The 27,080-nt window shown below is 42.3% G+C and overlaps 1 protein-coding gene across 1 annotated transcript in view; it reads right to left on the reverse strand.

Annotated features, from left to right (window-relative positions):
- The window catches only part of LOC147021995 (SUN domain-containing protein 2-like), a 45,486-nt gene that overhangs the window by 4,215 nt on the left and 14,191 nt on the right, over nucleotides 1-27,080 (reverse strand). The window contains exons 4-11 of the mRNA XM_085892498.1: nucleotides 20,707-20,777; nucleotides 13,773-13,828; nucleotides 9,436-9,493; nucleotides 8,181-8,275; nucleotides 6,598-6,765; nucleotides 6,419-6,511; nucleotides 5,628-6,114; nucleotides 4,475-4,532 (exon numbers count right to left, since the gene is read on the reverse strand). Of these exons, the coding sequence (XP_085748624.1) occupies nucleotides 6,001-6,114; nucleotides 6,419-6,511; nucleotides 6,598-6,765; nucleotides 8,181-8,275; nucleotides 9,436-9,493; nucleotides 13,773-13,828; nucleotides 20,707-20,777 (655 nt within the window). The 3' untranslated portion in view covers nucleotides 4,475-4,532; nucleotides 5,628-6,000. The remainder of the gene's footprint in view (nucleotides 1-4,474; nucleotides 4,533-5,627; nucleotides 6,115-6,418; nucleotides 6,512-6,597; nucleotides 6,766-8,180; nucleotides 8,276-9,435; nucleotides 9,494-13,772; nucleotides 13,829-20,706; nucleotides 20,778-27,080) is intronic.

Consider the following 27,080-nt stretch of genomic DNA (forward strand, 5'->3'; position numbering starts at 1 on the left):
ACGGTGTACATCCTGATGGCGCATCCCTTACTTGCCGGTCTTCTCGCTGGTGAGGGATTTCTTCTGCATGACGCCTTGCCTCGCGTTCAGTATTGTATGCCAAGCGAGCAGCTCGTTCTTCATCCGTTTCTTCTGCATGACGCCTTGCCTCGCGTTCAGTATTGTATGCCAAGCGAGCAGTTCGTTCTTCATCCGTTTCAGCTGCACGACGCCTTGCCTCACGTTCAGTGTTGTCTGCCAAGCGAGCAGTTCATTCTTCATCTGTTTCAGCTGCACGACGCCTTGTCACGCGTGTTGCGTCGCGTGTCAAGCGAGCAGCTCGTGCTTAGTTAGATTCCATTGCGCGTGCATGACACGCAGCTTCATTCCTTCGCTGTCGTAAACGACGACTGAATTGGGGCATAGTGTCTAAGAAAATCGAGAAAGAAATCGAGAAAGTACAGAAATTGAGAAAGAAAGAATACAGTAACTCGATAAATCGAGAAAAAAAAATCGAGAAAGAATACAATAATCGTCACAATACGGAAGTCCGGAAGTTAAGTCCTCACTGTCCGAAAGTTCGCATATCGCAGTTACGATTATTCACAATTTAGTTTTAATGGCCAATTATTCAATTAGCGACAACGTATTTTGCCTTTTCGCAATGTCATCGCAAGGAAAAACAAAAAGAGAAGAGAAGAGAAAAAAAGAAAAAAAAAAAAACGTACGTGCAAAAAAAAAAAAAAACCTATGTACAAAAAAAAATAACCCCCCCCCCCAAAAAAACAACAACTTTCAAACAACCACACAGGCTGTTCCTTCGCTCTCGTAAACGACGATTGGATTGGGGGCATTGTGTTTATCTATAAATGCGCATAAGAAATCGAGAAAAAGTCATCACTATCCGGAAGTGGTGCATGCCCGTACGGAATGTTCACATGCATTCCATGAATTATCGCTTGTATTGAAGTAACAACTGCTGTAGTACTTCCACACACAGAGTTAATTAAAATTCAAATTAAAATCATGTTTAGCTCCCTGTCTTCGCTTGCCATGACATTCGCTGCCATTGAACATTGCCACTCCTTTGCCACGGTTACTAAGGAGCCTTTCCCCATCGTAACCGGCACGGCCCGTGACATTATCGTCGGCTGGCCACTCATCAGCCGACGCAGCCACGCCTACGCAGCAATGTGTCTTGCCATTGGTTTGGTAAATAAATGGCCATAACTTGGGAAGCACTTGTCCGATTAATATCAAACCTTGAAAAGGCACATAGTCAGGTCCCCAACAATATAGCTGGCAAGTTTCAATTACATCGGACCAGTGGTTGTCGAGAAATAGCGGTCACAGACACACACACACACACACACACACACACACACACACACACACACACACACACACACACACACACACACACACACACACACATTGCTGGAATTATATATATATATATATACATATATATTTATATATATATATATATATATATATATACACACATATATATATATATATATATATATATATACATATATATATATATATATATATATATATATATATATATACATATAAATATATATATATATATACATATAAATATATATACATATATATATATACATATATATATATATATATATATATATATATATATATATATATATATATATATATATATATATATATATATATATATATATATATATATATATATATATATATATATATATATATATATATATATATATATATATATATATATATATATATATATACATATAGCCTCCAGAATATCGACACCCCATTTCAAAGTTTCACATTTTGTTGCCTTTTCACTTGGAGTTAAATTACATTAAATCAGACTTTTCCACCCTTATTTACACATCGTAACTCACAACTTCCAAGTGAAAAACAAATTTTACAAATTTCAGAAAATCAATCAAAATACAAAACGAGAATATCTTGGTTGGATAAGTGCCCACCCCACATGTAACAACAATTGTAAATTAGCTCAGGTGTAACCAATCACCTTCAAAATCACACACCAAGTTAATTTGCCTCCACCTGTGTTAAATTGTGGTGATTCTGATTATTTCAGAATAAAATCAGCTGTTCATGTAGGTTTTCTGTGCTGGGTAATGCATTTCACAGCAAAGACTCAACCCTAAGAACCAAGGAGCTTTCAAAAGACCTCTGGGATAAAGTTGTGGAAAAGCACAGATCAGGGAATGGGTTATAAAAATATTTCAAAGGTCTTGAATATCCCCCTGGAGCACAGTCAAGACAATCATTAAGAAGAGGAAGGCGTATGGTACCACTGAGACCCTGCCTAGATCAGGCCGTCTCTCCAAACTGGATGACCAAGTCAGGAGGAGACTGATCAGAGAGGCCACCAGGGGTGGCTTAACTGGTTGATACATGCCTTTATGACAAATTTCAACTCAACTGGATGTAAATTGACTATTTTATATGTCTGGCCTATGTTGACCTTTTGACTTGCATTGACCTCAAACATAATTGGTGGTTGAATTCAGTGAGGTGATGTGAAAATCTGTTCAAATTTCAAGTCAACAAGATGAAAATTGACAATTTTAGAAATTTCAGCCTATGTTGACCTTTTGGCCTTTGTTGACCTCAAAAATAGTTGCTGGTTGAATTTAGTGACCTGATATGCAAATCCTCTTCAAATTTCTCATCAATTTAATGAAAATTGTGGATTTTACAAAATAGTCCAATTTTGTTGGCCTCTGTTGTGTCAAAAATACCTTTGGCCTATGTTTGCCTCAAAAGAGTGACCGCGATATCACTTAGTCATATATCATCTGGTGATGTTTCATTTTCCTCCACTGAATGGTTTTCAATAAACACTCTGAACAAAATGCACACACATACGATGTTCGACTTACGACATGCGTGTGTGCGCTACCGATCGCTTAACCCTGCTTTTCACGTCACGAGCGCAGGGTAATAATTCCATGAGTCTATCACAGGCATCAAATGTAATTGTAAACAGATAGGAATATCAGATTAAATGATTATATAATTGCTTAAAGAGATCAGATTTCTCTTGAACATCAACCAATTTAGCGAGTTGGTTCAGCATACTCTTGTGATGTTTTGTGGGTGGATTGGACGTCTGACTGGTGGGTCTGGTGAGGAAGATTTTTGAAGGAATTTACGTGATTTTCCAAACATTTTACTGATCGGTCGTTTTGACACACTACCAGTCATGTAATCCGGATGACTTCCATATGATAATTAACACCCCTAATCGACCATAATGTTGCAACCCAAATTTGTCAGCATTCTGACAGGTGGATCGAGAGGAGAAGACATGGAAGGAATTTGCGTGACCGCCATTTTGACACATGTCTGATCATATGATCAGCATGGCCTCCACAATTTAACATGAAGACCCTGTCCTTATGTTGAAACCCAAATTTTGTCACATTCTGACTGCTGGTTCTGGAGAAGAAGATTTTTGAAGGAATTTACACGATTTTCCCCAAAATTGACGCCATTTTGACAAACTTCCGGTCAGGTGATCAGCATGACCTTCACAATTTGACGTCCTTACCCTGGCCCAATGTTGTCACCCAAATTTGGTAGCATTCTGACTGGTGGGTCTGGAGAAGAAGATTTCTGAAGAAATTTACTGAGTCGGCCATTTTGACCTACTTTAAGTTACGTGACCGGAATGAGCTTTACAATTCCTGTAACCAGTCAGAAGGGGAACGTTGCTGCAGCATTTCAGCCGAATCGGCCCAGCGGTTTGGCTGGAGAAGTCAAAAATAGGAGACGGACGGATGGATAGATTGACGGTGCGGAATGTCATACCTTATCTGGAATGTAAATTCCAGAAAAACTATAAATAAACATAACTTCATATTTTTATTGTTGAGGACACGTCCACCTGATGCAGGGGAGTGGGTGCAGGACACGAAAGTAAATATTCTCACATTAACTAACCATTGTCTGTTTTACCTCATTCACACTCAACAGGCCTTCCATCAAGCAAAGACCATTCGGTGACGAAAGACCATTCTACAAAGGTTGCCTCTAACTTTCCCGATTGTTGTTCTGCACAGGTGTCTTTCCTTACCTGGAGATGAACTATTTGATAAAAATGAAAGTGTTTGGTGCAAATGTGATGAAACTTTGGCAGTGATGTCATGGTTACTTTCAGTGCAAATTGCAGTACAAATTTGACGTCTCATGAAAAGTATTGCACTTGGTGGTTTGCCATTGCCCTTCGTTGTGATATGGCAGGAATGTGAAATTAGTTTAATTGTTTTTCGAACTTAGAACAGGATTTCTGTTTCCACCTTGTAGAATCTACCTACACCTGTGCGATTGTCACAGAAAGTGAAAGTGTTTGTGTGTAAATGTGCGGACAGCACAGGGATGTGAAATTAGTTTAATTACCGTATTTATGGTACTTGAAACAAGTAAACTTATTAATATGAGGAAATTAAACAAAACTCACCCTTCGGTTCTGCAGTAAAGTCATATTTCCAGGAAATGACCGCTCCATAATCCGTATTCTGTTCAAAGAAATAATTTGATCATGTGAGACAAATATAACATTTCAGATTTAGTCTTATTTTTAAATTCTCAGCCTCTGCTTCATCATAGTTCGTTCTTGGATCCGTTACTTGTTTACCATTTATAAAAAACACAAATAATGAGAAAAACAAAACCTGAGGTTTGCTGAATGTTTTCCTTGTTGGAGGAAATTTAACACAAAGCCCATTGTGTGTGTGTGTGTGTGTGTGTGTGTGTGTGTGTGTGTGTGTGTGTGTGTGTGTGTGTGTGTGTGTGTGTGTGTGTGTGTGTGTGTGTCGTTGGTTGTTAACTCCATATGCGGATTTCAGAAGGTGGGATGGAGTCCTAAAGTCGGATTTCAGAAGGTGGGATGGAGTCCTAAAGTATCCCCCTCCACTTGCCTAAGGGAATGCGAGTCATGGACCAACGTGTGTTCCATGGGTTCTTTTTAGGATCCTCACTGTGCCCCGGACAACTTCCAACTGCAGTTCGTTTGTAATAATGTTCCCAGGGATGGTTTTCAAGATTTCCATGAGGTTCTTCTTCATATTTCCCATTGCTCCAATTATCTCCGGTCCAATTCCAGCGATCTTCAGCTTCCAGAATCTTTCGATTTCATTCTTGAGATCCTGTGATTTCATCATTTTCTTCATTCCTGCATTGTTTAGGCCAGAATCGTTGTAGTACTGCCTGAGTAATAGCTGAGTAATGAGAGCAATGCCATCATTTCCCTTTTGTATCTGAGTACTATATCCAGTCATAAATATTTATTTATTTTGTTCACACTTAATGGGATCATCAGGTGGTACGTAAGTATAACATCTTTGTTTTCAGAGATTTCTGTTGGTTCATGTGTGCTGTGTATTATTCATTGAAAGCCATGTTTGGTTTGATATATCCTTGTGAGTAATTAATAACAAATCCACCATGTTTAAATTCTCTCATTCGAAATGCTCTGATACATGAAGTGCTTGAAACCAAGGGCTAACGGGTGGATGAGTACCTCTTCCAATGAAGGGTTAATTCGTGGAGAAATTGCCTTCAAATGACCTTTGCCATTAAATGAATAAAACAGATTCCTCGATGGTACTCACCAGGTTGTTGTGGTCCCGTACAGGAACCAAAATAGTCTCTTGGTGTAAGAGCTGATGTGGATACGAGATTCAAACACAGGCTGGGCGGCTCAGGGGTGTGTGCACCCCGGGGACATCCTGTCAGCCCCAAAATAACACAAAGTGGGTGACCTAAGCTTGTCATCCGTACAAGATTGGCCAAATTATCTTTCGCTCTCATCCTCGCCTCGACATTGCATACAAAAAAACAGTGTTATCTTTTTGGGAGCCAGTTGAGTGTGCTGTGTTGAAGTGGCGATCAGTTCAGGATTGCGGTCCCAGGTCAATGAAACTCCCTTGGCAGCCGATTGTGCATAATGATGTGAAGATCATCATCCATCCTCAAATCCCTCATTCAGGGACCTCTTGCTTCATGAACTTTGAAGCTGCATAGTGTCGTATAATCAGGGTGCCCCCAGTTGTTGTACACCTTCAACTTTATGATTTTGAAAGGTGTTTCAGGAACGACCTACATGGGAAGTCATAAAGGAATCGGGGAGAGAAGAGATGGAAGAGTTGTTATTATTGTTTTCATAACAATTTCTCCAGTGAAAATATTCTGTTACTTTGAATCGTTCATTTTACCCGAAGAACAATTGATTGGAAATGAAGCATCAGGTATTGATGTCCAACTGGAGCTCCTCCCCATGATGGGAATACATTGGCAAAATTATCGTCACCTGGTTAACTTATTGGTGACTTAATTCACAACCAATTTTGAGCATAACCAATCTGAACAGATATCATCAATTAACCACATAATTATCCCTCACCTGCACTATGAATCTCTGCACCGGTTTTCCGTGTCTCAGGTATTTGTAAATACCGAGTGAGGTTCTTTTTTTGTTGACTCCAGAATCAATGCCCTGCACACAAACATATACAGCATGTCAGGATGATGGCATTTCTTCTTGTAAGTTGTACTGCACCATTTAAGGGAAGGATGACGTACAAAAACTTCAAAGTGTTTTGGAGCACTGATTATGTTTTCTCTTGGTGATTGTGACACAGGAAGGTGCTCAAAGGTGAATCCCATTATTTTCACTCTGCTGGCCAGTTTGATGGTGACTTCCGCACTTCTACCTTCTGCGGCCCAGCAGGAGTTGAGATCGACTTCAGGCTGTGGTGGGAATGTGAAGATAACCATGGAGAAGTTAAATGGGATAAAGAGACAGTTTCACTGCTGTAATTCAAAAACTATTGAACTGTATTGTGATTAAAACCTGAACCTGCAATAACCTATTAATTCCCAAACATTTACCACCTGGACATTTTCAAAACAAAATGTTCATGACCTCTGGCACCGAAGGTGGACAGAGGATACGTTTTCACCACTGTTTGTGTCTGTCTGTTTACTTGTAAAGTCCTGTATATTGGTTAGTCTGGTCAGTTGTTCTGTCTGTATGTCTGTCTCGTCTGTTATTCTGTCTCTCTGTGTTATTTGCCTTTGTTTATGAAGACCTCAGACCCACCTCCATCAAACAGGTGTGAGTTGATTGACCTTCTTGTGGAAGAATGGTGCCCCATCCCACCTGCAGAATTCCAGATGCTGTGGACTATATACTACCGTGTATACAGGCTGTACTGGCCACACATGATGTCCCAACACCTTATTAAGTGACGACACATTGGTGTTTCCATTGTTGTCCCACATTGGTGTCCACTACCTGTATGTATGGTGAACCCTCGACGAGGTGAAGCCTTGGATGACCCATATGTGTATGTTGATGAATTACATACTGCTTGAATAGCACTTGGACCGTGACTACGTCTACTAATCACATATTATTTGACAATGACTGTCGAAAATTATACTTTATGGGAACGTACCTATTGAGACATTTATACCCCTTAGACCTTTTTGATGCTTTGAACCTTTTATGACCTCAATAGCCCCCTTCCACCCTTCAGACTTTTCACCCTTTTGACCCATTTCGACCTTTTAAGACCCTTTAGACCCCCCCAACCCCTGGACACCTGAAGAACTTTACAAACTTCAGCCTGCTTCGACCCCTTCACCCTCAGACCTTTCGACCGTCTCTGGAAACTTTAGGCCCATTTAGACTACGTCAACCCGTTCAATCCCTGTAACTGATGTTGGAAGGTTCCTTTACAACCTTTATACCCCTTCGACCCCAAGACGGCATGATATTGACCTTGATGAAAGGGACAATCTGCCCATGCCGCTTGGTCTGCCTTACTTTTGACACTCAGTGGACATTTGGTGGTTGACTGGAAATAATTTCAGAACAACTTGGGTTGGGCACTAAACGGTATCTATGAAAATGCAGTTTCGCAAAACCAGCGAAACAAGGAATTGAACAAATAAACTAATGAATGAATAATTAAGCAGGTTCTGTATCTGCACCTCTCTTTCATGAAGACGATGTCATTTACTTTAAAGATAATACCATGAGTCTCTCACTGGTATCACAAAACAAATTGGAATATCAGATTAAATGAAGATGTAATGGTTAAAGATATCACATTTCTATTGAACATCATCAACTCATTTGCAGAGTTCATTCAGCATACCCTTATGATGTGTTGTGGTGGATTGGAAGGAGACAGCAGAAAGAAGATAAAATAAACATCACTATTCCTGTTTGAATTTTCGAGGATGCATCCACCTGGTTTGGGGGAGTGGAATGTGGCACAAGAAAGGAAATATTCCCACATTAGCCATCGGCTGATTTGCCTCATTTACACTCAACACTAAGTCTTCATCAAGCAAAGACCATTCCGTGATGAAACCTTGATCCATGGCACAAATGGTCTGATAATATGGGCGAGGAAGACGTCAAACATCATGAAAGTGCTATATTATCACTTCTACCACCAAAGCCTCCTCGACTTGGTGTACAAAAACAATCATAATAAAAATAAAGATGGACAGAGGTTATGTTTTCACTCCTGTTTGTTTGTCTGTTTGTGGACTTTTCTGTCTGTTCTGATAGCTTATGGACGGATTTGGATGATGCTTTGTGGACAGGTTGGGTGTGTGACAAGGATGAAACGATTACATGATGGTGAATATTTTTGATCTGGAACTGGATACAATAATTTTTTAAGTGATTCTTCACCTTTGGGAGATCGGGCCAAAAACGATATCACAAAGTTAAGGACTGATTCGGACACAAAACTTGGTGGACAGGTTGGGTGTGTGTCAAGGACGAATTTATTCGATTTTGTTGAAGATCAGGATCCAAGAATATTTTTGATTTTCTGAGTGATTCTTCACCATTGACAGATCGGGCCACAAAACTCTATATAACATCATATCTCAAAAAGTTGTGGATGGATTTGGACAAAACTTGGTTGAGAAGTTGGGTGTGAGACAAATATCAATTAATTAGATTTTGCTGAAGCTCCCGATCTGGACATAAGAATTTTTTAAGTGGTTCTTCATCCTTGGGAGATCGGGCCAAAAACAAAATGTAACACGATATTTTAAAAAGTTGTGGACAGGATATGACAACTTGGTGGAGAAGATGGGGAGGTGACAATAACAAGCCAATTACATTTTATTTGAGGTCTGGATGCAGACACGGTCCATCGGTGGGATACAAAATAATAAACTATTCAGCCTGTTGGAGGTGCGTGCTCAATTGAGTGCCGTTCTGCAAAGGTTATCTGGGATTAACGATTTGATGAAAGTGAAATTGTTTGGGTGTAAATGTGATGACAATTGCCTTCCCAGTGATGGGACAGTAATGCGAAATTAGTTTTATTGTTTGTGGAACTTGTAACAAGTTAATTTATTGATATGAAGAAATCAAACAAAACTCACCCTTTGATTCTGCTGCAAAGTCATTTTCCCAGGAAACGACAGCTCCGTAATCAACATTCTATTCAAAGGAACAATTTGATCATGTGAGACAAACACAACGTTTAGGATTTAATATTACTTTTAAAATTCACCTCTGCTTCATCATTGTTCACCTCACCAAAGGGAAGGGAATTGCATTTGGGTCCATTTATCTGTCTGTCTGTTTGTTTGTGTGTTTGTCAACACGGAATGTGCAGACGTACGCCACAAATGCCACCTGGTGGTTGCCAGAAGTACAGAGTCTCGTTTTTCAACCAAGCACCTCCATAAAGTATGTACAATTAGAATGCGAGTACATCTATAAAAGGATATACAATTACAATGTGAGTCCATCCATAATGTATGTAGTTGCCTACAAAAGCATTCACTCCCCCACCAACAATTCCACAATAAGATGAACTAGCAGATACCCATCTACGAAGGGTATGGGGGACAGGACGGATCACAATACTTGGTTACGGTAGTTTCTTTGGATGTTTTGCGCCACATTCAACAGCTCAGTTCATATTGGTGGCGTGTCTGGAGGCCCATGGGAGCGTTTGAGACCGGTCGCTTCGGATTGTTGACATTGACCCATTGTGCCGGATAAGTAACACAAACGATTTGACATATTCATCGTTACTTTATTACCTCCATCTACAGATTAACATGTCAGGATAAAAGTCGTAAATGCTGAGTTGAACAAACGTCCTGAACTCATGGACTTAGTTAAGTGAAGCACGTCGTCTGGGACCCGCCTGTCGATTTGCCGCCGAACGCGGCTGATTGTGACGTCATCGATTACCTCTTTGAAAATTCCATCTATATTCGATTTTTGAATCCACAATCACCTGCATAAATACATGGAACACCTAATGTGAAGGTTTTGGAAGTATGAACAGATTATGTTCAGAGAAAAGTGTGAAAAAAAAGAGAGAGAAAAAAGGACTTACGCCCATTATATTATGAATTATAATTATGAATTATGTTGAAACAATTTTTTCCAAATGAAGTGTTTTATTTATAACTGAAGAGATCAAACTCTTGTAGTTGAAGGATCAAACTACAAGATCAAACTCTTGTAGTTGAATTACTGTTGTAGTTGAAGGAGCTTCCATGTCAGGAAAGTATTCAGTCCCTTAGGTCAGTACTTGATACAAGCACCTTTTGCAACAATGACTGCTATGAGTCTTTTTGGGGAGATATCTACCAGCTTTGCACAATGAGATGGTGAAATGTTTGCCCATTCCTCACATGAAAATTACTTACAAAATAAGTGGAATACAGTGGGGAGAACAAGTATTTGATACACTGCCAATTTTGCAGGTTTTCCCACTTACAAAGCACGTAGTGGTCTGTAATTTTTATCATAGGTACACGTCAACTGTGAAAGACGGAATCTAAAACAAAAATCCTGAAAATCACATTGTATTATTTTTAAATAATTAATTTGCATTTTATCGCATGAAATAAGTCTTTGATACATCAGAAAAACAGAACTTAATATTTGGTACAGAAACCTTTGTTTGCAATTACAGAGATCAGATGTTTCCTGTAGTTCTTAACCAGGTTTGCACAGATTGCAGCAGGGATTTTGGCCCACTCCTCCATCCAGATCTTCTCCAGATCCTTCAGGTTTCGGGGCTGTCGCTGGGCAACACAGACTTTCAGCTCCCTCCAAAGATTTTCCATTGGGTTCAGGTCTGGAGACTGGCTAGAGCACTCCAGGACCTTGAGATGCTTCTTACGGAGCCACTCCTTAGTTGCCCTGGCTGTGTTTCGGGTCGTTGTCATGCTGGAAGACCCAGCCACGCCCCATCTTCAATGCTCTTGTTGAGGGAAGGAGGTTGTTGGCCAAGATTTCACGATACATGGCCCCATCCATCCTCCCCTCAATACGGTGCAGTCCTCCTGTCCCCTTTGCAGAAAAGCATCCCCAAAGAATTATGTTTCCACCTCCATGCTTCACGGTTGGGATGGTGTTCTTGGGGTTGTACTCATCCTTCTTCTTCCTCCAAACACGGCGAGTGGAGTTTAAACCAAAAAGCTCTATTTTGGTCTCATCAGACCACATGACCTTCTCCCATTCCTCCTCTGAATCATCCAGATGGTCATTGGCAAACTTCAGATGGGCCTGGACATGCGCTGGCTTGAGCAGAGGGACCTTGCGTGCGCTGCAGGATTTTAATCCATGACGGCGTAGTGTGTTACTTCTGGTTTTCTTTGATACTGTGGTCCCAGCTCTCTTCAGGTCATTGACCAGGTCCTGCCGTGTAGTTCTGGGCTGATCCCTCACCTTTCTCATGATCATTGAGGCTCCACGAGGTGAGATCTTGCATGGAGCCCCAGACCGAGGGAGATTGACTGTTATCTTGAACTTCTTCCATTTTCTAATAATTGTGCCAACAGTTGTTGCCTTCTCACCAAGCTGCTTGCCTATTGTCCTGTAGCCCATCCCAGCCTTGTGCAAGTCTACAATTTTGTCCCTGATGTCCTTAGACAGCTCTCTGGTCTTGCCCATTGTGGAGAGGTTGGAGTCTGATTGATTGAGTGTGGACAGCTGTCTTTTATGCAGATAACGAGTTCAAACAGGTGCAGTTAATACAGGTAGTGAGAAGAGAATGGGAGGGCTTCTTAAAGACAAAACTAACAGGTCTGTGAGAGCCGGAATTCTTACTGTTTGGTAGGTGATCAAATACTTATTTCATGCAATAAAATGCAATTTTTTTTTTTTAATCATACAATGTGATTTTCAGGATTTTTGTTTTACATTCCGTCCTTCACAGTTGAAGTGTACCTATGATAAAAATTACACACCTCTACGTGCCTTGTAAGTGGGAAAACCTGCAAAATCGCCAGTGTATCAAATACTTGTTCTCCCTGCATGTAATCTTCACCTGCATGTAATCAGTGGTTTAAGGAAAAATGAAGTTCCCATAATTTTATGAAGTTTTACGGTGCAACTCATTTGTTACCCAAAAAAGCAAAGATGAAGACCAATGAGCTTTCCAAAGAAATCAGATATATTTCAAAGTTGCTCATTATCCCTTTCTTGGGATCCTAGGATCCTGAGTTCAAATTCCCCTTGGCTGTTGAATTAATACCAGGTGGGGTTGACTTTGCCTGTAATCCTTCTGAGGTCAGCAAAATGAGTACCAGCTTGCTGGTATCCTGTGTTGGAGTGGCGACCGATCCAGGATTGTGTTCAATAGCCAAGGAGATGGCTTCAGCAGCACCAACGCTGTGCACAGAGTATGGTCCCAAAGGATGGATGGATTATCCCTTTAAGTAAGATGAAATCCATCATTAAGAAATCGAAGATGTGGCATACCACCCAGATCGTGTCGCATGTTCAAACTCAGCAGCCAGACAAGCAGGAAATTGGATTGGGAAGTCACTGTAAATCCAACAATGACTTTGAAAGACCTACAAGGATCTATGTCCAAAATGGGGGTTAGTGTGCATCATTCAACAACATCCCATTCCCTTCACAAAGCTGGCTTACATGGACAGGTGACAAGAAGGAAGCCGTGACTGCAAAAGATACATCTAAAACCCTGCATGGAGTTTGAAAAAAGAAACAACATTTTAATGATGCTGCATGCTTGTGGTGAAACATTTCATGGTCGGACGAGACAAAAATTTATCTAAATGGTCGAAATTCAAAGCAATAAATGTGGTACAAGTCTAATAATGCACAACATCCAATCAACCCCATCCCTACTGTCTCGCATGGTGGTCACAGTATCATGTTATGGGGCTGATTTTCATCAGCAAGGACTGGAAGCTTGTCAGGAGAGAAGGGACTATGGATGGTGCAAAGTACCAGAGCATCCTTGAAGAAAAGCAGCTTGAGTCAGCCATGAATCTGAAACTTGTTGGAGATTCACATTTCAGCAGGACAATCATCTGAAGCACAAAGCTAAAGCCACAATGGAATGGCTGTAGAAGAAGAAGAAGAAAATAAATGTTCTTGAGTGGCCCTGTCAATGTCCTGACTGGAACCCAATTGAACATTTATGGTGAGACCCCATCAACTTTGTAGAACTAGAGCAATTTTCACGTGAAGAATGGACAAAGATTTCACCATCTCACTGTGCAAAGCTGGAAGAGACCAACCCAAAAAGACTCATCGCAGTCATTGCTGCAAGAGGTGCTTCCACCAAGTACTGACCTAAGGGGCTGAATACTTTCCTGACATAAACCTCCTTCTACAATAAAAGAGCACCTCTTCCGATGAAAAGTTAAATCGGTGCAGAAATTACCTTCAAGTGACTTTTCCATGAAATGAACAAAACAGAATCCTCGCTGGTACTCACCAGGTTGATGTTGTCCTGCACAAGAATAAAAGCAGTCTCCTTGTGTAAATTAAGAGCTGATGGGGGTAGGAGGGAGAAAAATAAAATGAATTAGTTACATTTAAACACCAGATAAAGAGTCCAGTAAAACTATGCTGAATATGGCCGAGCCTAGGACAAATTGCTTCAGAAGGTTTTTTTGTTTTAAATAGTTCCCTATAGCCCCCTCTACATCATATCAAAAGTTATCTCAAAGTTTCCCCCCTTAGCGCCCTAATTTACATAAATTAAAGATGGCCACCATACCAGAATTCAATGTTCAGCAAACTTTTTTTCTGGGTGGTTTTAGGGCACATAAATGCATTACCAACAGATAGGAATGTGATATCAATCTATCGAATAAGGCTACTTCCGTTATGATATTACGTCATGTTATGACGTAGTCCCTGATTTTACTGAAAATAGACATTTTGTACATTATTATTGTAATTCCCTGTATAATTTGGTTTTGATTGCTGTTTCTTTAGGCCTAGAAGACTCTTTGGGACCAAATACTACCTACTTACATGTAGTCCAATAAACCAGCTGCACTACTTAGTCCAATGACGTTGGGTACATTTTCAGACAATAAATGCGAATTCGTTTTACTTCTGGAATTGTAATTATTGTTACATCATGTTCACACCACAATTATGTTTCTTTGTTACATCTGATGTGATACATTCTGCACTTTCACTTTCAATATGTTACTAAAACATTACATTTGACTTCAGATGGACCACCAACAGCAGGAGCTGGCCAGCGGTGCTTCGGATGAGATCCGTATCCTCTGCCATGAAAGCCTTAGGAATGGACAGTCAACAGTCAAGATCCAACAGGCTCGCGCTGTGAGGACTTTCAATGAAGCCAGTGAAGCCCGTAGAACCCCCTCTCTCCAAGTTAAGGAAGGGCAAGAACTTCACACGTTATGCAGGCAGATTCACATCGATAGACGCAAAATAGCCACCGCTAAGAGAAAGGCATCAGGGGAGAATATGCCTGCAGAGCCACCTCGCCTTCGCCCTCGAACGCCAGAATTTTCATTTAAAGACCACTGCTTCCTTTGTGGTACAAATATTCTTACAACAGAAAGAAAGAACCGAGACTGTTTTCTAGTAAGGACATACGACTTTCAGAAATCTATCATTCAGGCATGTGATGAGCGGGGTGATGATGATAGCTGGGCTGGAGATGTAACGCAATAGACTTACCGGCTGCGGACGTTCTCTATCATCATGTCTGCAGTGTTAATTTTCGCTCTAAAAACCTATCTATTCCTCTGCGGTACCAACAAAGTGATGGAAGGGAATGCCGGGTATCAAAACCAGGCCGGAGGTCCACTGTGTCACGGGAAGAAGCCTTCTTCAAAGTGGTTGATGACCTTAGACAAGATGATGATGAGCAAACTACCGTTACAGACCTTGTGAGAAAAATGTCCCAGATTACCCCAGATGCATATAGCCCAAAATATATGCGTCAGAAACTTGAGCAGCACTTCGGTGATTCTGTTGTAATAACCAATATAAACGGGCGCCCAGATGTGGTCACATTCCGAACAAAAGCTGCCAAAATACTGCAGACATTTTATGATACCCCGTCGACTGATGAAAATCAAATAAAACAGCAAATTGTAAATTCTGCAGCAGACCTCGTTCTCAATGAAATCAAGTGCATTCAAACTTCAAAGTAGACTTATCCCGATAGTAACAAATTAAGCTCACTTGAAGATAACCTGGATTATGTCCCAGGTTTGTTGCGCACATTTCTGGACCGTGTTCTAACAGGAAAGACTAAGGATCTCAAAGTTGCTCCCCTTGGACAATGCATTGTTCAGATGACCAGACCAAGGATTGTTCTGGCTCCTATTCCCTTCAGTCTTGCTATTCAAATGCACCACCAGTAAGGATCGCGGTTCTTAATTGATAGTTTGAATAATCATGGGCTATGCGTGTCCTATTCAGAGGTACTGAACTTTGAATCAATGCTGCTTGTTTTAAGGGCACAGATATTCCAGTCGCTGGACACTTTGGTCAGTACATAGCACACAATGTTGACCATAATCTGAGGGCTTTAGATGGATGCGGTACAGTCCATGCAATGGGCATCATAATGACAATGACCCCTGGTATGCCAAAAAGACAAGGTGCTATTCCGCGACTAACCCACCTCTCAACTGCAGGTGGACTGGAGCATACCAAAATTGCAATTCGCCACTATAGATACCTTAAAGGGAAGAGCCTTCCATTGGTATTCAGGAAATTGCCCCTGGTTGAAATAGCCGATGAACAGCATGGAAAACTGGACACTTTGTGGAAAGTATCATGGTCCCTTCAACCACATTCTCCAGGCTGGAGTGGAATGATGCAGGCATTGCGCAAGGGTGACCATCCAAGAAAGTCTAGTGTTCACTTCCTTCCTATGTTGGATCTTGACCCAACTGATATGACCTGCATTTATTCTACACTCCACTTCGTTGCGACTGAAAGCAAGCGCCAAGGCACAGTTCCAGTGGTAACATTCGACCAGCCTCTCTGGTGGAAATCGAGAACAATCATTCTGAATGAAGACGCAGCCAGCATTCTCAAGCCAATCATACTGATACTTGGGGGTTTTCACACCGCAATGAGTTACCTTGGCAGTATCGGTCACATAATGGAAGGATCGGGCCTGAAGGAAATGCTGGAGCTAGTTTATGCTGGCAATGCTGTGGTGCACATGTTAGGTGGAAAGGCATATGCAAGGGCTGTTAGAGGACACTTCCTGGTAGACGCTGCTTTAAATGCGATCCTCTTAACACGATGCTATGATGTACTAGTTTTTTCAGAAGAGGAAGACATCCCAGATGCCTCAGATGACCTTCAGGAGGCCCTGAAATGCTGTGATGCTTTCCTGGCAGAGGAGATGACTGACGAAGTGGTTTGCCAGCAGGATGTGTTTGACCGGATAAAGGAGAAAATGGGAGCAGAGAAAGAACGTTTGTCTGAGTTCCCAACAGGAAGCCTTTGGATCCAGTACATGGGAATGGTGGATTTGCTGAAGATGTTTCTGAGATCTCAAAGAACGGGTGACTTTCAGTTGTACCTGAGGTGTCTCCAGGACATGCATCCCTATCTTGTCGCATCTGGACACAACCACGACGTGAAATCAGTGCAGATCCATCTTCAGGATATGCTGGAATTGAAAGAAACAAGCCCTGATGTCTACAACAGGTTCAGTTCTGGTCTTTTTGTCATCCGGCGCAGTGACCGCTTCTGGGCTGGGTTGCCGAGTGACCGAGTCATCGAACAGGTTCTTATGCGGACAATCAAAATCACAGGGGGTTTGACAAGAGGCCGGGGTATGGAAGAAAAGCAGTGGACACGCTGGCTTCTTGCAATGCCCGCCTGTGCTGACATCAATGAATCGATGCAGGAACTTACAGGTGCAACATACAGTACTAGTGATCAGCATAAGGACCTTTTTACTGCAAGGAAGGAACGCGATCATAAAGACACTTACGAGATCTTCCAGTACCTCAATGACTACAACCCATTCGTGTCAGAAGAAGGAGGATTACACAACATAGCCACTGGGGTGACTGCAAGTGCCTCGTGTAACCCACATGAAGCAAGGAAAGTCGGAGAAGCTATCTTGGACAAAATGGAGGGACAAAACGCATTTGACTTTGTCTTCAGAAGGAAGGAACTAATAGAAAGAATGGGAATGAAACAGCTGGTTGTGGATGGTGAAAAACTGAAAGTTGACCCTCAGCTTCTCTTTCAGAGGCTGCTAATTCTAGCTAACAACAGTGACTATTGCTTGGATGATCTATTGAAATATGAACTTTCTGCGCAACCGACAGCAATGTTTGATAAACACGGTCTTCTCCGCCAGGCAAACAAGCCACAACTGGCTGATGCGCGACCGTCCACGTCATCAAATGAAGGCCAGCAGATGCGTGACAGCAAACCAGTGTACAATGTCCTCGATGGAGGTTCTCTTTTAGAGATTCCCTGGAAAAGGGGTGAAACGTTTGACTCCATAGCTTCTACGTACGTCAAGTATGTGAACATGTTTGAAAATCCACTTGTCGTTTTCGATGGACATGAAATGGACAGCTACACAAAACATATGACTCATCTCAGGCGATCAAAGGGTGCAGTTGGTCCAAAGGTGTTCTTCACTGGCAGAATTGCGCTAAAGTCGAAAAAGGAACACTTTTTGGCAAACGTCGAAAAATAAGCAGAAATTAATCAATTTCCTGTCTGAAAAACTCCAAACCCAGGGTATCAAAACATTGCACTCCAAAGGTGACGCTGATCTTTTGATTGCATTGACTGGGGTGAAGTGCGCAAAAATTGGTGCTACACATGTTATCGGAGAAGACATCGACCTTCTGGTGTTACTTTGTCACCATGCTGAAGGGGACATGAATGAGTTGACATTTCGATCGGACAAAGCTGTGAAACCAGATAAAAACACTAAAATTAGAGAGTGGCAGATCAATGCTTTGCAGACTTCTCTGGGTGAAAAGCTTTGCTACCTGTTACCCATCATCCATGCCATTGGAGGTTGTGACACAACTTCGAGATTGTACGGGATTGGCAAGGGACTACCCCTCAAAAAGGCGATGTCAAACTCTTCGTTAGCAAAGCAGCTGGAGCAAGTGTTGGATTGTTCCACTCGTGAGGAGGTGAAAACCTCGGGGGAGAAGGTCCTCGTAGAATTATACGGAGGCAAGAACACAGAGTCCTTAGATTCACTGAGGATAAGGAAGTTCAAGGACAAAGTAGTGAGGTGTGCTTCCAGCGTAGAGATACAAAATCTTCCACCCTCACTGGATGCCGGACAGTACCACATATATCGAGCCTTTTACCAAGCTAAATGTTGGATATCAAAGGATGAGGAATGTGCATTGAGGACAGTAGATTGGGGATGGCAGGATCTGCAGGGCAAACTTATACCGAAAACAATGGACTGTCAGCCTGCCCCTCACAATATTCTAAAGTTGATAAGGTGCCAGTGTGAAGGGGACTGCTCCACAAACAGATGCAGCTGCAGAAAGCAAGGCCTGAAATGTACTAATGCCTGTAGTGAATGTCGTGGTGATGACTGTTCCAATAACACAGCTATTGACGTGACTGAGGACGACACGGACTTGCAACTCATGGAGGCTGAGCGAAGTAGTGCAGCTGGTTTATTGGACTACATGAAAGTAGGTAGTATTTGGTCCCAAAGAGTCTTCCAGGGCTAAATAAACAGCAATCAAAACCAAATTATACAGGGAATTACAATACCCAGGTCAAAAAACCAGTAAAGACCAGTAGCTTACTGGTCAACTGGTACCAGTTGAAAACCAGTAGCCAACTGGTACCAGTAAAGCCAGTTGGTTTCTTACTGGTTTTAATATGGAAATTGGAATAGAGTGATATATTAACAGTTGAAATACAATTGTATTTAACTAACTGGTATCAACTGGGACCAGTACATTGCAACTGGTATCAACTGGGACCAGTACATTGCAACTGGTATCAACTGGGACCAGTACATTGCAACTGGTATCAACTGGGACCAGTACATTGTAACTGGTATCAACTGGGAGACCAGTACATTGCAACTGGTATCAACTGGGACCAGTACATTGCAACTGGTATCAACTGGAACCAGTAAGACTTTAACTGGTACAAATATGAGCTACTGGTTTTTTCAACTGGGAAATTGGAATTCTGACTGAATTTAACTGGTACCAGTTGAAACCAATAGAGACCAGTTAAAGACCAATTAGAACCAATAGAGACCAGTTGAAAATGTGTACTGGTTTTAACTGGTTTTTCGACCTGGGTAACAAGGTACAAAATGTCTATTCTCAGTAAAATCAGGGATTACGTCATGACATGACGTAATACTATGTCATAGTGACATCATATCATAACGGAAGTAACCTTATTCGATAGATTGATATCACATTCCTATCTGTTGGGAATACATTTATGGGCCCTAAAACCACCCAGAAAAAAGTTTGCTGTACATTGAATTCTGACATGGTGGCCATCTTTAATTTATGCAAATTATGGCCCTTAAGGGGGGGGGTAACTTTGAGATAACTTTCGATATGATGTTCAGTGGGGTCCAATGAACCAGTCAAAGCAAAAAAAAACCTTCTGAAGCAATTTGTTCAAGGTATTTTATAATTTTACTGGACTAAAATGGACGCTGAAAGAAAAGAACAACAGCACAGTGTGTGACAAAGAATAAATTAAGTATTGATTAGGAAGGGCTAGCAAGATAGCCAAAAGGTATAATATACTCTCCTCTGAAGTGTCCAGCATGGGTGTGAATCCCAATGTCGCTCTAAGCTACAGTTCGAGTGTTGAGGCAGGGAAAGGCATCAGCGTGTGGTGCCCCTCACATGTACGTTAAACTGGGTGTCGCGTCTGCCAGCATTACTTGGTGGACGTTCAAGTTCCCACAGTGTTATTTGTGAAGAGTTGGCGAGCAATCGCCAGCATCCTGAGCAAAATACTCATTCTCGCGCCGATTGACTGCTGGGAAGGCAATGGTAAACCACCCAGAAGAACACGTGGTAGGAAACTGCATTGGCAGCACTAACGCTCTGGAAAGAGTATGGTACATGTTATCGTCAGATTAGGAAAGAATGGTAAGGTGTCGGGGACCAAGTCAACCAAATTGTGCTGGTAACTTGGCCAGATCCCAAATCCCAGACCTGGCCTACTGCACACAGAGACCGCGGGATGAGATCTCCAGGTTGGTTCTCAGCCACGGAAATGTTCACTTGTCGTTGGAGAAACAACGCTCTTGACACAACCCGAACATGAATGGATGAATATGACGTGTCCAGGATGGACGTGAGGTGGATGTCAATCCCAGCGGTTGAGTTACCTGTGGAAGTAATTAAGTGAGAAAACGTTCAACTTACTCGGGTGAGTGCCAAAAAATGTCATCGGAAACAGGAACACCAGGAGGCAGAGTAAAGCACAGATGTGGGATCTGCAAAACACAGGGATCATCAAGATATACGGTGTTAGTGTACGGGATGTAATGTATTGCATTGTCCAAGAGTGCAAGAGAATATCATGTTCTGTTTGGGAAGGAAACATATTGTCACTCTTTTGGTATCATATTTGCCATTGTGCTGTTGTGGGTTCGAACATCGTCTCATGCGGTGTTACAGGGTGGCCTCCTCTGGCGGGGTTAAGCTGGACATCCTTTCAATCATGGAAAGATGAAAAATCATATCCTTACAAAATGGAGCGCTGATGTTGAAGAGTTGGGATCGGTTACATTCTCGAGCATCTTCTGATTTGTACTTTCAACAACTTTACTTAAAATCAGAAGAAAGCATTTGTTTTTCAATCTAAAATGTGATTAATTTTGGGATAACGAACTGTTCTGAAGAAGAAGAAGAATCGATAATCCCATTGCTATGACAGGGATAAGAAGTAAAACAACTCGATCTGCCTTTTAAAAAAATTATGTGTTTTATACTTCATACACATGCACTCTTCTTTATTTTTATGTTTCCATCATCCTGTCAATAAAACAATCAATGCACACAATGTATTCCTGATATTATATCGATAAACCATGTGCTGGAGGTGAGCTGGCAGAGTGTGATGGGTTTTTGGAGGTATATGAGCACAAAGCAATATTGTTTGCCTTCTGTCATTCTGCAACTGCAAACATTACTGCTCCACATATAAAAGATGCAAAAACAGATCCCTGTAACGGCAGACTAATTGGCCTTCTCCCAATCTTCAGATGGAATCCATCATCGCTTCAGATATTAAATCCTTCCTATTCTCCAATGGCCTGATTTCCGATCATTAATTTTGATTCAAACAAGGTCACTCCACCCTGGATATGCTGCTTCTGCTCTCCCAACAATGGATGGAGGTATTCAATGCCAGATTTGAAATCAGAGCCATCTCCCTCGACATATCGCATTCTTTTGATACGGTTTGGCACCCTGCCCTGCTCACAAAACTCTCTTCCGATGGTATCCAAGGCCACCTACACTCATGGCTTGCAGACTTCCTCTTCTGTCGCAGTCAACGTGTGGCCCGTAATGGAGTTCGCTCATCCCCTCCTCCTGTCCAAGATGGAGTTCCTCAAAGCAATGTTTTAGGCCCTGTTCTGGGCATTCTCCATCGTGCAAAGTCCTTCTTTGGCACACCTAAGCTCCTGACCACATACAAAGCTTTCGTCCGCAGCCTGATTGAGTACTGCTCTCCCTTCTGGGCTGATGCTCCCACCTCTCATCATTCTTGGCTTCACGCTGTGGAAACGAAGGCATTTAGGATCATTGGTATCTCCCGCGATGAGGCTGAGTCTTTGGTTCTTTCACTCTCTCACCGAAGGCAAGTCAGTGGTCTTTCTGTCTTCTACCATTTCCACTCGGTCCAGCAACCCTCCCCCCCCTCCACTCTGTCTGCGATACTTCATACACATGCACTCTTCTCCCCCCAAATTTGCACAGGGCGCTCAAGGTCCGCCAGCAACTTCCTTCTGGTGAAACGACTAAAATCAAGAATCGCTGCTCACCTTCACTCTTTAATTTCTCTTTTTTCCCACCTTTGGAACAAACTCCAACACCCTTTTCAATCCCACTCATCCCTCCAGGTCTTCAAAACAGCTGATCACCACCACCTCTTATCTTTCCCCATCCAAAACCACGATCTTTTCTACCCCGGTTAATCCACCCCAAACCCACCTCCTTCAAATTCTCTGCTTTCCTTCCTGAACGTCTCTGTCGTGGAAGGAGCTGAAAAGACCCTGTAGCATCCACCTTGTTCACCCTGTGTACCCCGCTCCATCCCTCTCCCTTCCACAGTTCTCCTAATGTCCTCTTTCTTTACTCAGACAAAAAAATCCATAACTCTCATCTCTGTGCCCAGTCACTCATTTCCCTCCCTTCTTCTTTTGAAAATCCTCAAACTGAATCTTCACCAAGTAAAATGTTTCTCTTCCTTAATTTAAAAGCTCTTCATGACATTCAAAAAAGAAAAAAGAAAAAAAAAAAACGCTTGAAAAATGTGTTTTAAAAGATATTATTATTCTGCTGATCACTTTATCAGGAACAACCCATTCATTCTTCTTCTTCATCAAAATCTCTTCCTTTTCGATTTGACAAGACTGATTTCCCAAAACTTCTTCACTCCTAAATGCTTTGTTCATCCAGCCTCCTCTTTCACTTACAGCCGAATTATCCTCCGTGTCTTCAATTAAGAACGTTCTCACGACCACCCCACCAATAAAGTCTCTCGCAGATTATCCAGTCTGGGATTCGTGAAGCGTCCATTTTGCAGAGGTTGCGTGCAAACGATGATAATTTCCCCCTTTAAACCCCTCCATATCAGTGCCATCCCCACAATTTGCACCCCCCCCTTGTCCCGCCGCTTTTCAGCTTCCACCTCATCCTGCCCAGTCTCTGCCTCCCCCTCCCCCTTCCACTCCTCACCTCCAGCTTCACCCCTGCTCCTCCCAGCTTAACCCCCTCTCCACAGCCCATCCACAACCTCCCAGCTTCCCCCCCCAACCCCCACACCTTTTCCTTTCTCCTTTCCACATCCATACATCCGATCAGCAACTCCTTCCCTGTCCATCAAACTTCCAAGGACCTCAAACATCCGAGGCCTGCGCTCCAATCTGACAGGTCTTTCAATCCAAGCTGCTGCCGATAAACCAGACATCATCTGTTTTACAGAATCCTTCCTTCCAAAGGATGTCTCTGACTCCTTGGTGATTCTCACATGTCAATGGCTCCTCTGATTTGATCCACTTAAACCGTGTCCCGGCAGCATAGTTGCACTGTACATCGAGACCTCCGTTTTTCACTCTCCGTGTACTGCTCTTCCACCTCCCAAACCAACAGGAGTCCCTCTGGCTGTGACTTCCCTCCACTAGCACCTCATGTTTGTCTGTGTGATGTGCGGTTCTCCCAACAGTGAAGACTCCATCGACATCTCTCTCAGACAACATGGACCAGTATTTAACCACTCATTACAACTCTGTTCCTCATATGTTGCGATTTCAATTGTCACCAGGCTAATTGTCTGTGTGGTGGTTCCACTCTCACCAGCCATAGCATTTCTGCAAAGGACTTCTGTGACTCAATGGGACTGACTCAATCTGTAAATCTTCCCTTCCCCACCAATGTAACTTTCTCTTCCTCTGCCCCAATTGGCTCATCTGATCATGTTCTTGTGAAGGCCAAATCTCTGCACCATTCTCAGAGAACAGCCTCACCACCTGCGAGGCTGACATTTCATTCCAAGGCAAACTGGCAGGGACTGCAAGCAGTCATCGCACTTCAGGACTGGTCTCCTATATCTACCACCTCTGATATTAATTCAGCCTGGGAATTCTTCCACAGAAACCAACTCTCCCTGATGCACAGATTAATCCCATCTCATCTTCAGTGATCTTCAACATCCTTCTGCCATTGGTACACCAAATCCTGTGGTGAAGGAGCTTGTATTGTCCTCTTGGGAGGAAAATCCGACCTTGGGCAACCTCAGATCATTCCACAAAGCTCACAAGTGTGTGTCTACTTTCAGGAGAGCCAGAAAATGACATCTGCCCAACTTCAAGAATTACTTTCAAACTTGTCCTCCAAAACTTGTTGGTGTCTTGTCAAGTCTGTCTCTTGTATACGCGCCCCTTCCATCCCTTCCCTCACTTCAAACAGCACCACAGCCGACTCCGCTCATGAGAAGGCCGAATGCCTCAATTGTGTGTCATACAATCCTTCCCACTCATACCCAACTGTTCCTGGATTCTGTGGCTTTTGCACCTGAGAAGGTGAAGAAGTTTCTTGCAACTCTCAACTCTGATCCGCAGCTTGATGGAGTACTGTTTATCCACAGCTTGATGGAGTACTGCTCTCCCCTCTGGGCTGGTGTCACGACTTCACACCTTTCTCTCCTTGATGCAATGGAAACGAAGGCCTTCAAGATCATTGGAATGTTTCGCAATGATGCTGAGTCTTCAGGCCAATCATTTCACTATCACTGACAGGTCAGTGGTCTTTCTGTCTTCTTCCGCCTCCTTTCTGGTCTTGCGTCCTCTGCCCTCTCCATACCTTGTGCCCCCAAAGGTATCTGCAGGACACGTGTGGTCTACCACTAACCCCCTCAAAGTGAAACTGCCAAAATCCAGAACCACTGTGCACCTCCACTCACTTGCTCCTCTTTTTCCACCTGTGGAACCAAATTGCACACTTTCTTCAATCTCAGTCCTCTCTCCAGTTCTTCAAGACAGCTGTTCACCATTATCTCAAATCATCCCCAATCCAAAAGCATATTTTCTACACCTGTTAAACCACCACCTCCCCACCCTCACAAATTAATACCATCGCCAAATCAGAGGGTGTTGCATTTGAGTCCGTTTGTTTGTTTGTGTTTGTCCCCACCGAACTTTGGAGTTTGTCTCCGCACGTGCGTGTTGGATTGAGACAAAATTTTCACCACAGCAGCGACCACTCATGCAGAATGTTTTAATGATGATGATGACGTCATAGAAGCCTGGTGTTGGCTTAGTGGTTAGGGTGGTGGCTTGGCTTAGGATCCCAGGGTCCTGAGTTCAAGCCACATTGGCTGCTGAATTAACACCAGGGGGTTGACTCAGCCTGTCATCCTTCCGAGGTCGGTGAAATGAGTACCAGTGTACTGGTCCCGGTGTATGCCCTGGTTAGAATAGGTGTACCATATCCCTGTGTGTCGTAAGAGGCAACCAGTGTTAGCGTCAGGAAGGGCATCCGGCCATAAAACATTTCCTCAAGGAAAAGCCCAACCTCTGCACAGCAGGGAAAAATGGCTGTAAAAAACGGTCATTTTATGACGTCATAGGTAATGACAAAGGAGCCACGTGCTGTTGTGGCTATGTTGGAAAAACTGAAAAACTTTGGACCTCTGCATCTGAAACTGCACCAAGAAAAAAGTTGAAACTTGGCACACAGCAAGTACTCCTCATGGGGAATGTGATTTTTTTAATGACATTACAGGTGCCTATGTTATGACGTCATAATTGCTTATGTATAACGCCACATCTGATCAGTATAAATTTTTTTATCACTTTGGGATAAAAGGTTCCACAGAAAAAAAAATTTGATGATGTCATTGGTCATGTGATTCGGCCGCCATATTGTTTTTAAAAAACCTTCAAAAATCTTCCTCTCTGAAGTGGCGAAACAGATTGAGGTGAAACTTTACATATATGACCGCCTATCCATGAGGAACAAAAGCTTCACACACATATGACATCATACGTCACATGGTTTGGCAGCCATATTGGATTTATCCTGAAACCTATTTTAAAAATCTTCTTCTCTAGAATGGCTGGACAGATCAAGGTGAAATTCCACACAAACGTTTCCTCAGCCTTGGTTGTACAAATTTGTGAAGGAATAATTGATCAATCTCATGGTTTAGCAGCCATATTGGATTGAAGGAAAATATTAAATAATGTTTTCTCTGGAACCGCTTGAGCAATCAATGTGAAACTTCACAATTATGATGGAGTAGTAATGGGGAATACATGTTTTAAATTTCAACTTGATCGGACGTAATGTCTGGCAGGCAGAATTTTGATCTGGGTTATGTATTTATTGAATAAGGCTCACTTGATGTGCCTGGAGGAGTTTGAGGGTAGCGGAGTCACAGTTGAAACATGCAAATCCTATTGATAGTCCTGCAGTGAAATGCTGTTTTGGGGGTCAACCTTGCACTTGCGTTCCTATAAAGTTTTTTTTTACGGTTTTTATATCTTTGAAGGGTGCTGAACAAGAATCCAAGTGATAACATCCTGTCAGGTTTGGGCAATTTGCATAATATACAAATGAGGTCGGCCATTACCGAAATTCAGTTTTTTTGCTATATCTATGGCTATATATTTGATAGGATGGAAATAATGGTGTCTAAACTTAGGTTTTCATGGTCAAGGAATATAATAATACCAGTTACAAGTGTCTGAGATGGCGGCCATCTTGGATTCCAAGATGGCCACCACAGTGTTTGGCTATATCTATAGCTATATATGGGATAGGATGGAAATAATGATTCTAAAACTAGGGTTTAAGGGTCTAGCAGTAATGGGTGAGGATAATGAATGCCTTAAATGGATCCACAATTACGGGGTGGGGGTGGGGGTGTTCCTATATCGTTTGGCATGTATTGACCAATATCATTTTGTCATTTCAGACACCAGAGTGAGATATGAGCCAATGCTTATTCCATCCATGTAAAGGCAACTTTACAAACAAGCCCTTGTCAACATCTGGTGCAGACCGTATTC

Source organism: Eptatretus burgeri, chromosome 8 (assembly GCF_056783735.1).
Source record: "Eptatretus burgeri isolate ZD-2024b chromosome 8, Ebu_testis_v1, whole genome shotgun sequence".
Taxonomy (NCBI): domain Eukaryota; kingdom Metazoa; phylum Chordata; class Myxini; order Myxiniformes; family Myxinidae; genus Eptatretus; species Eptatretus burgeri.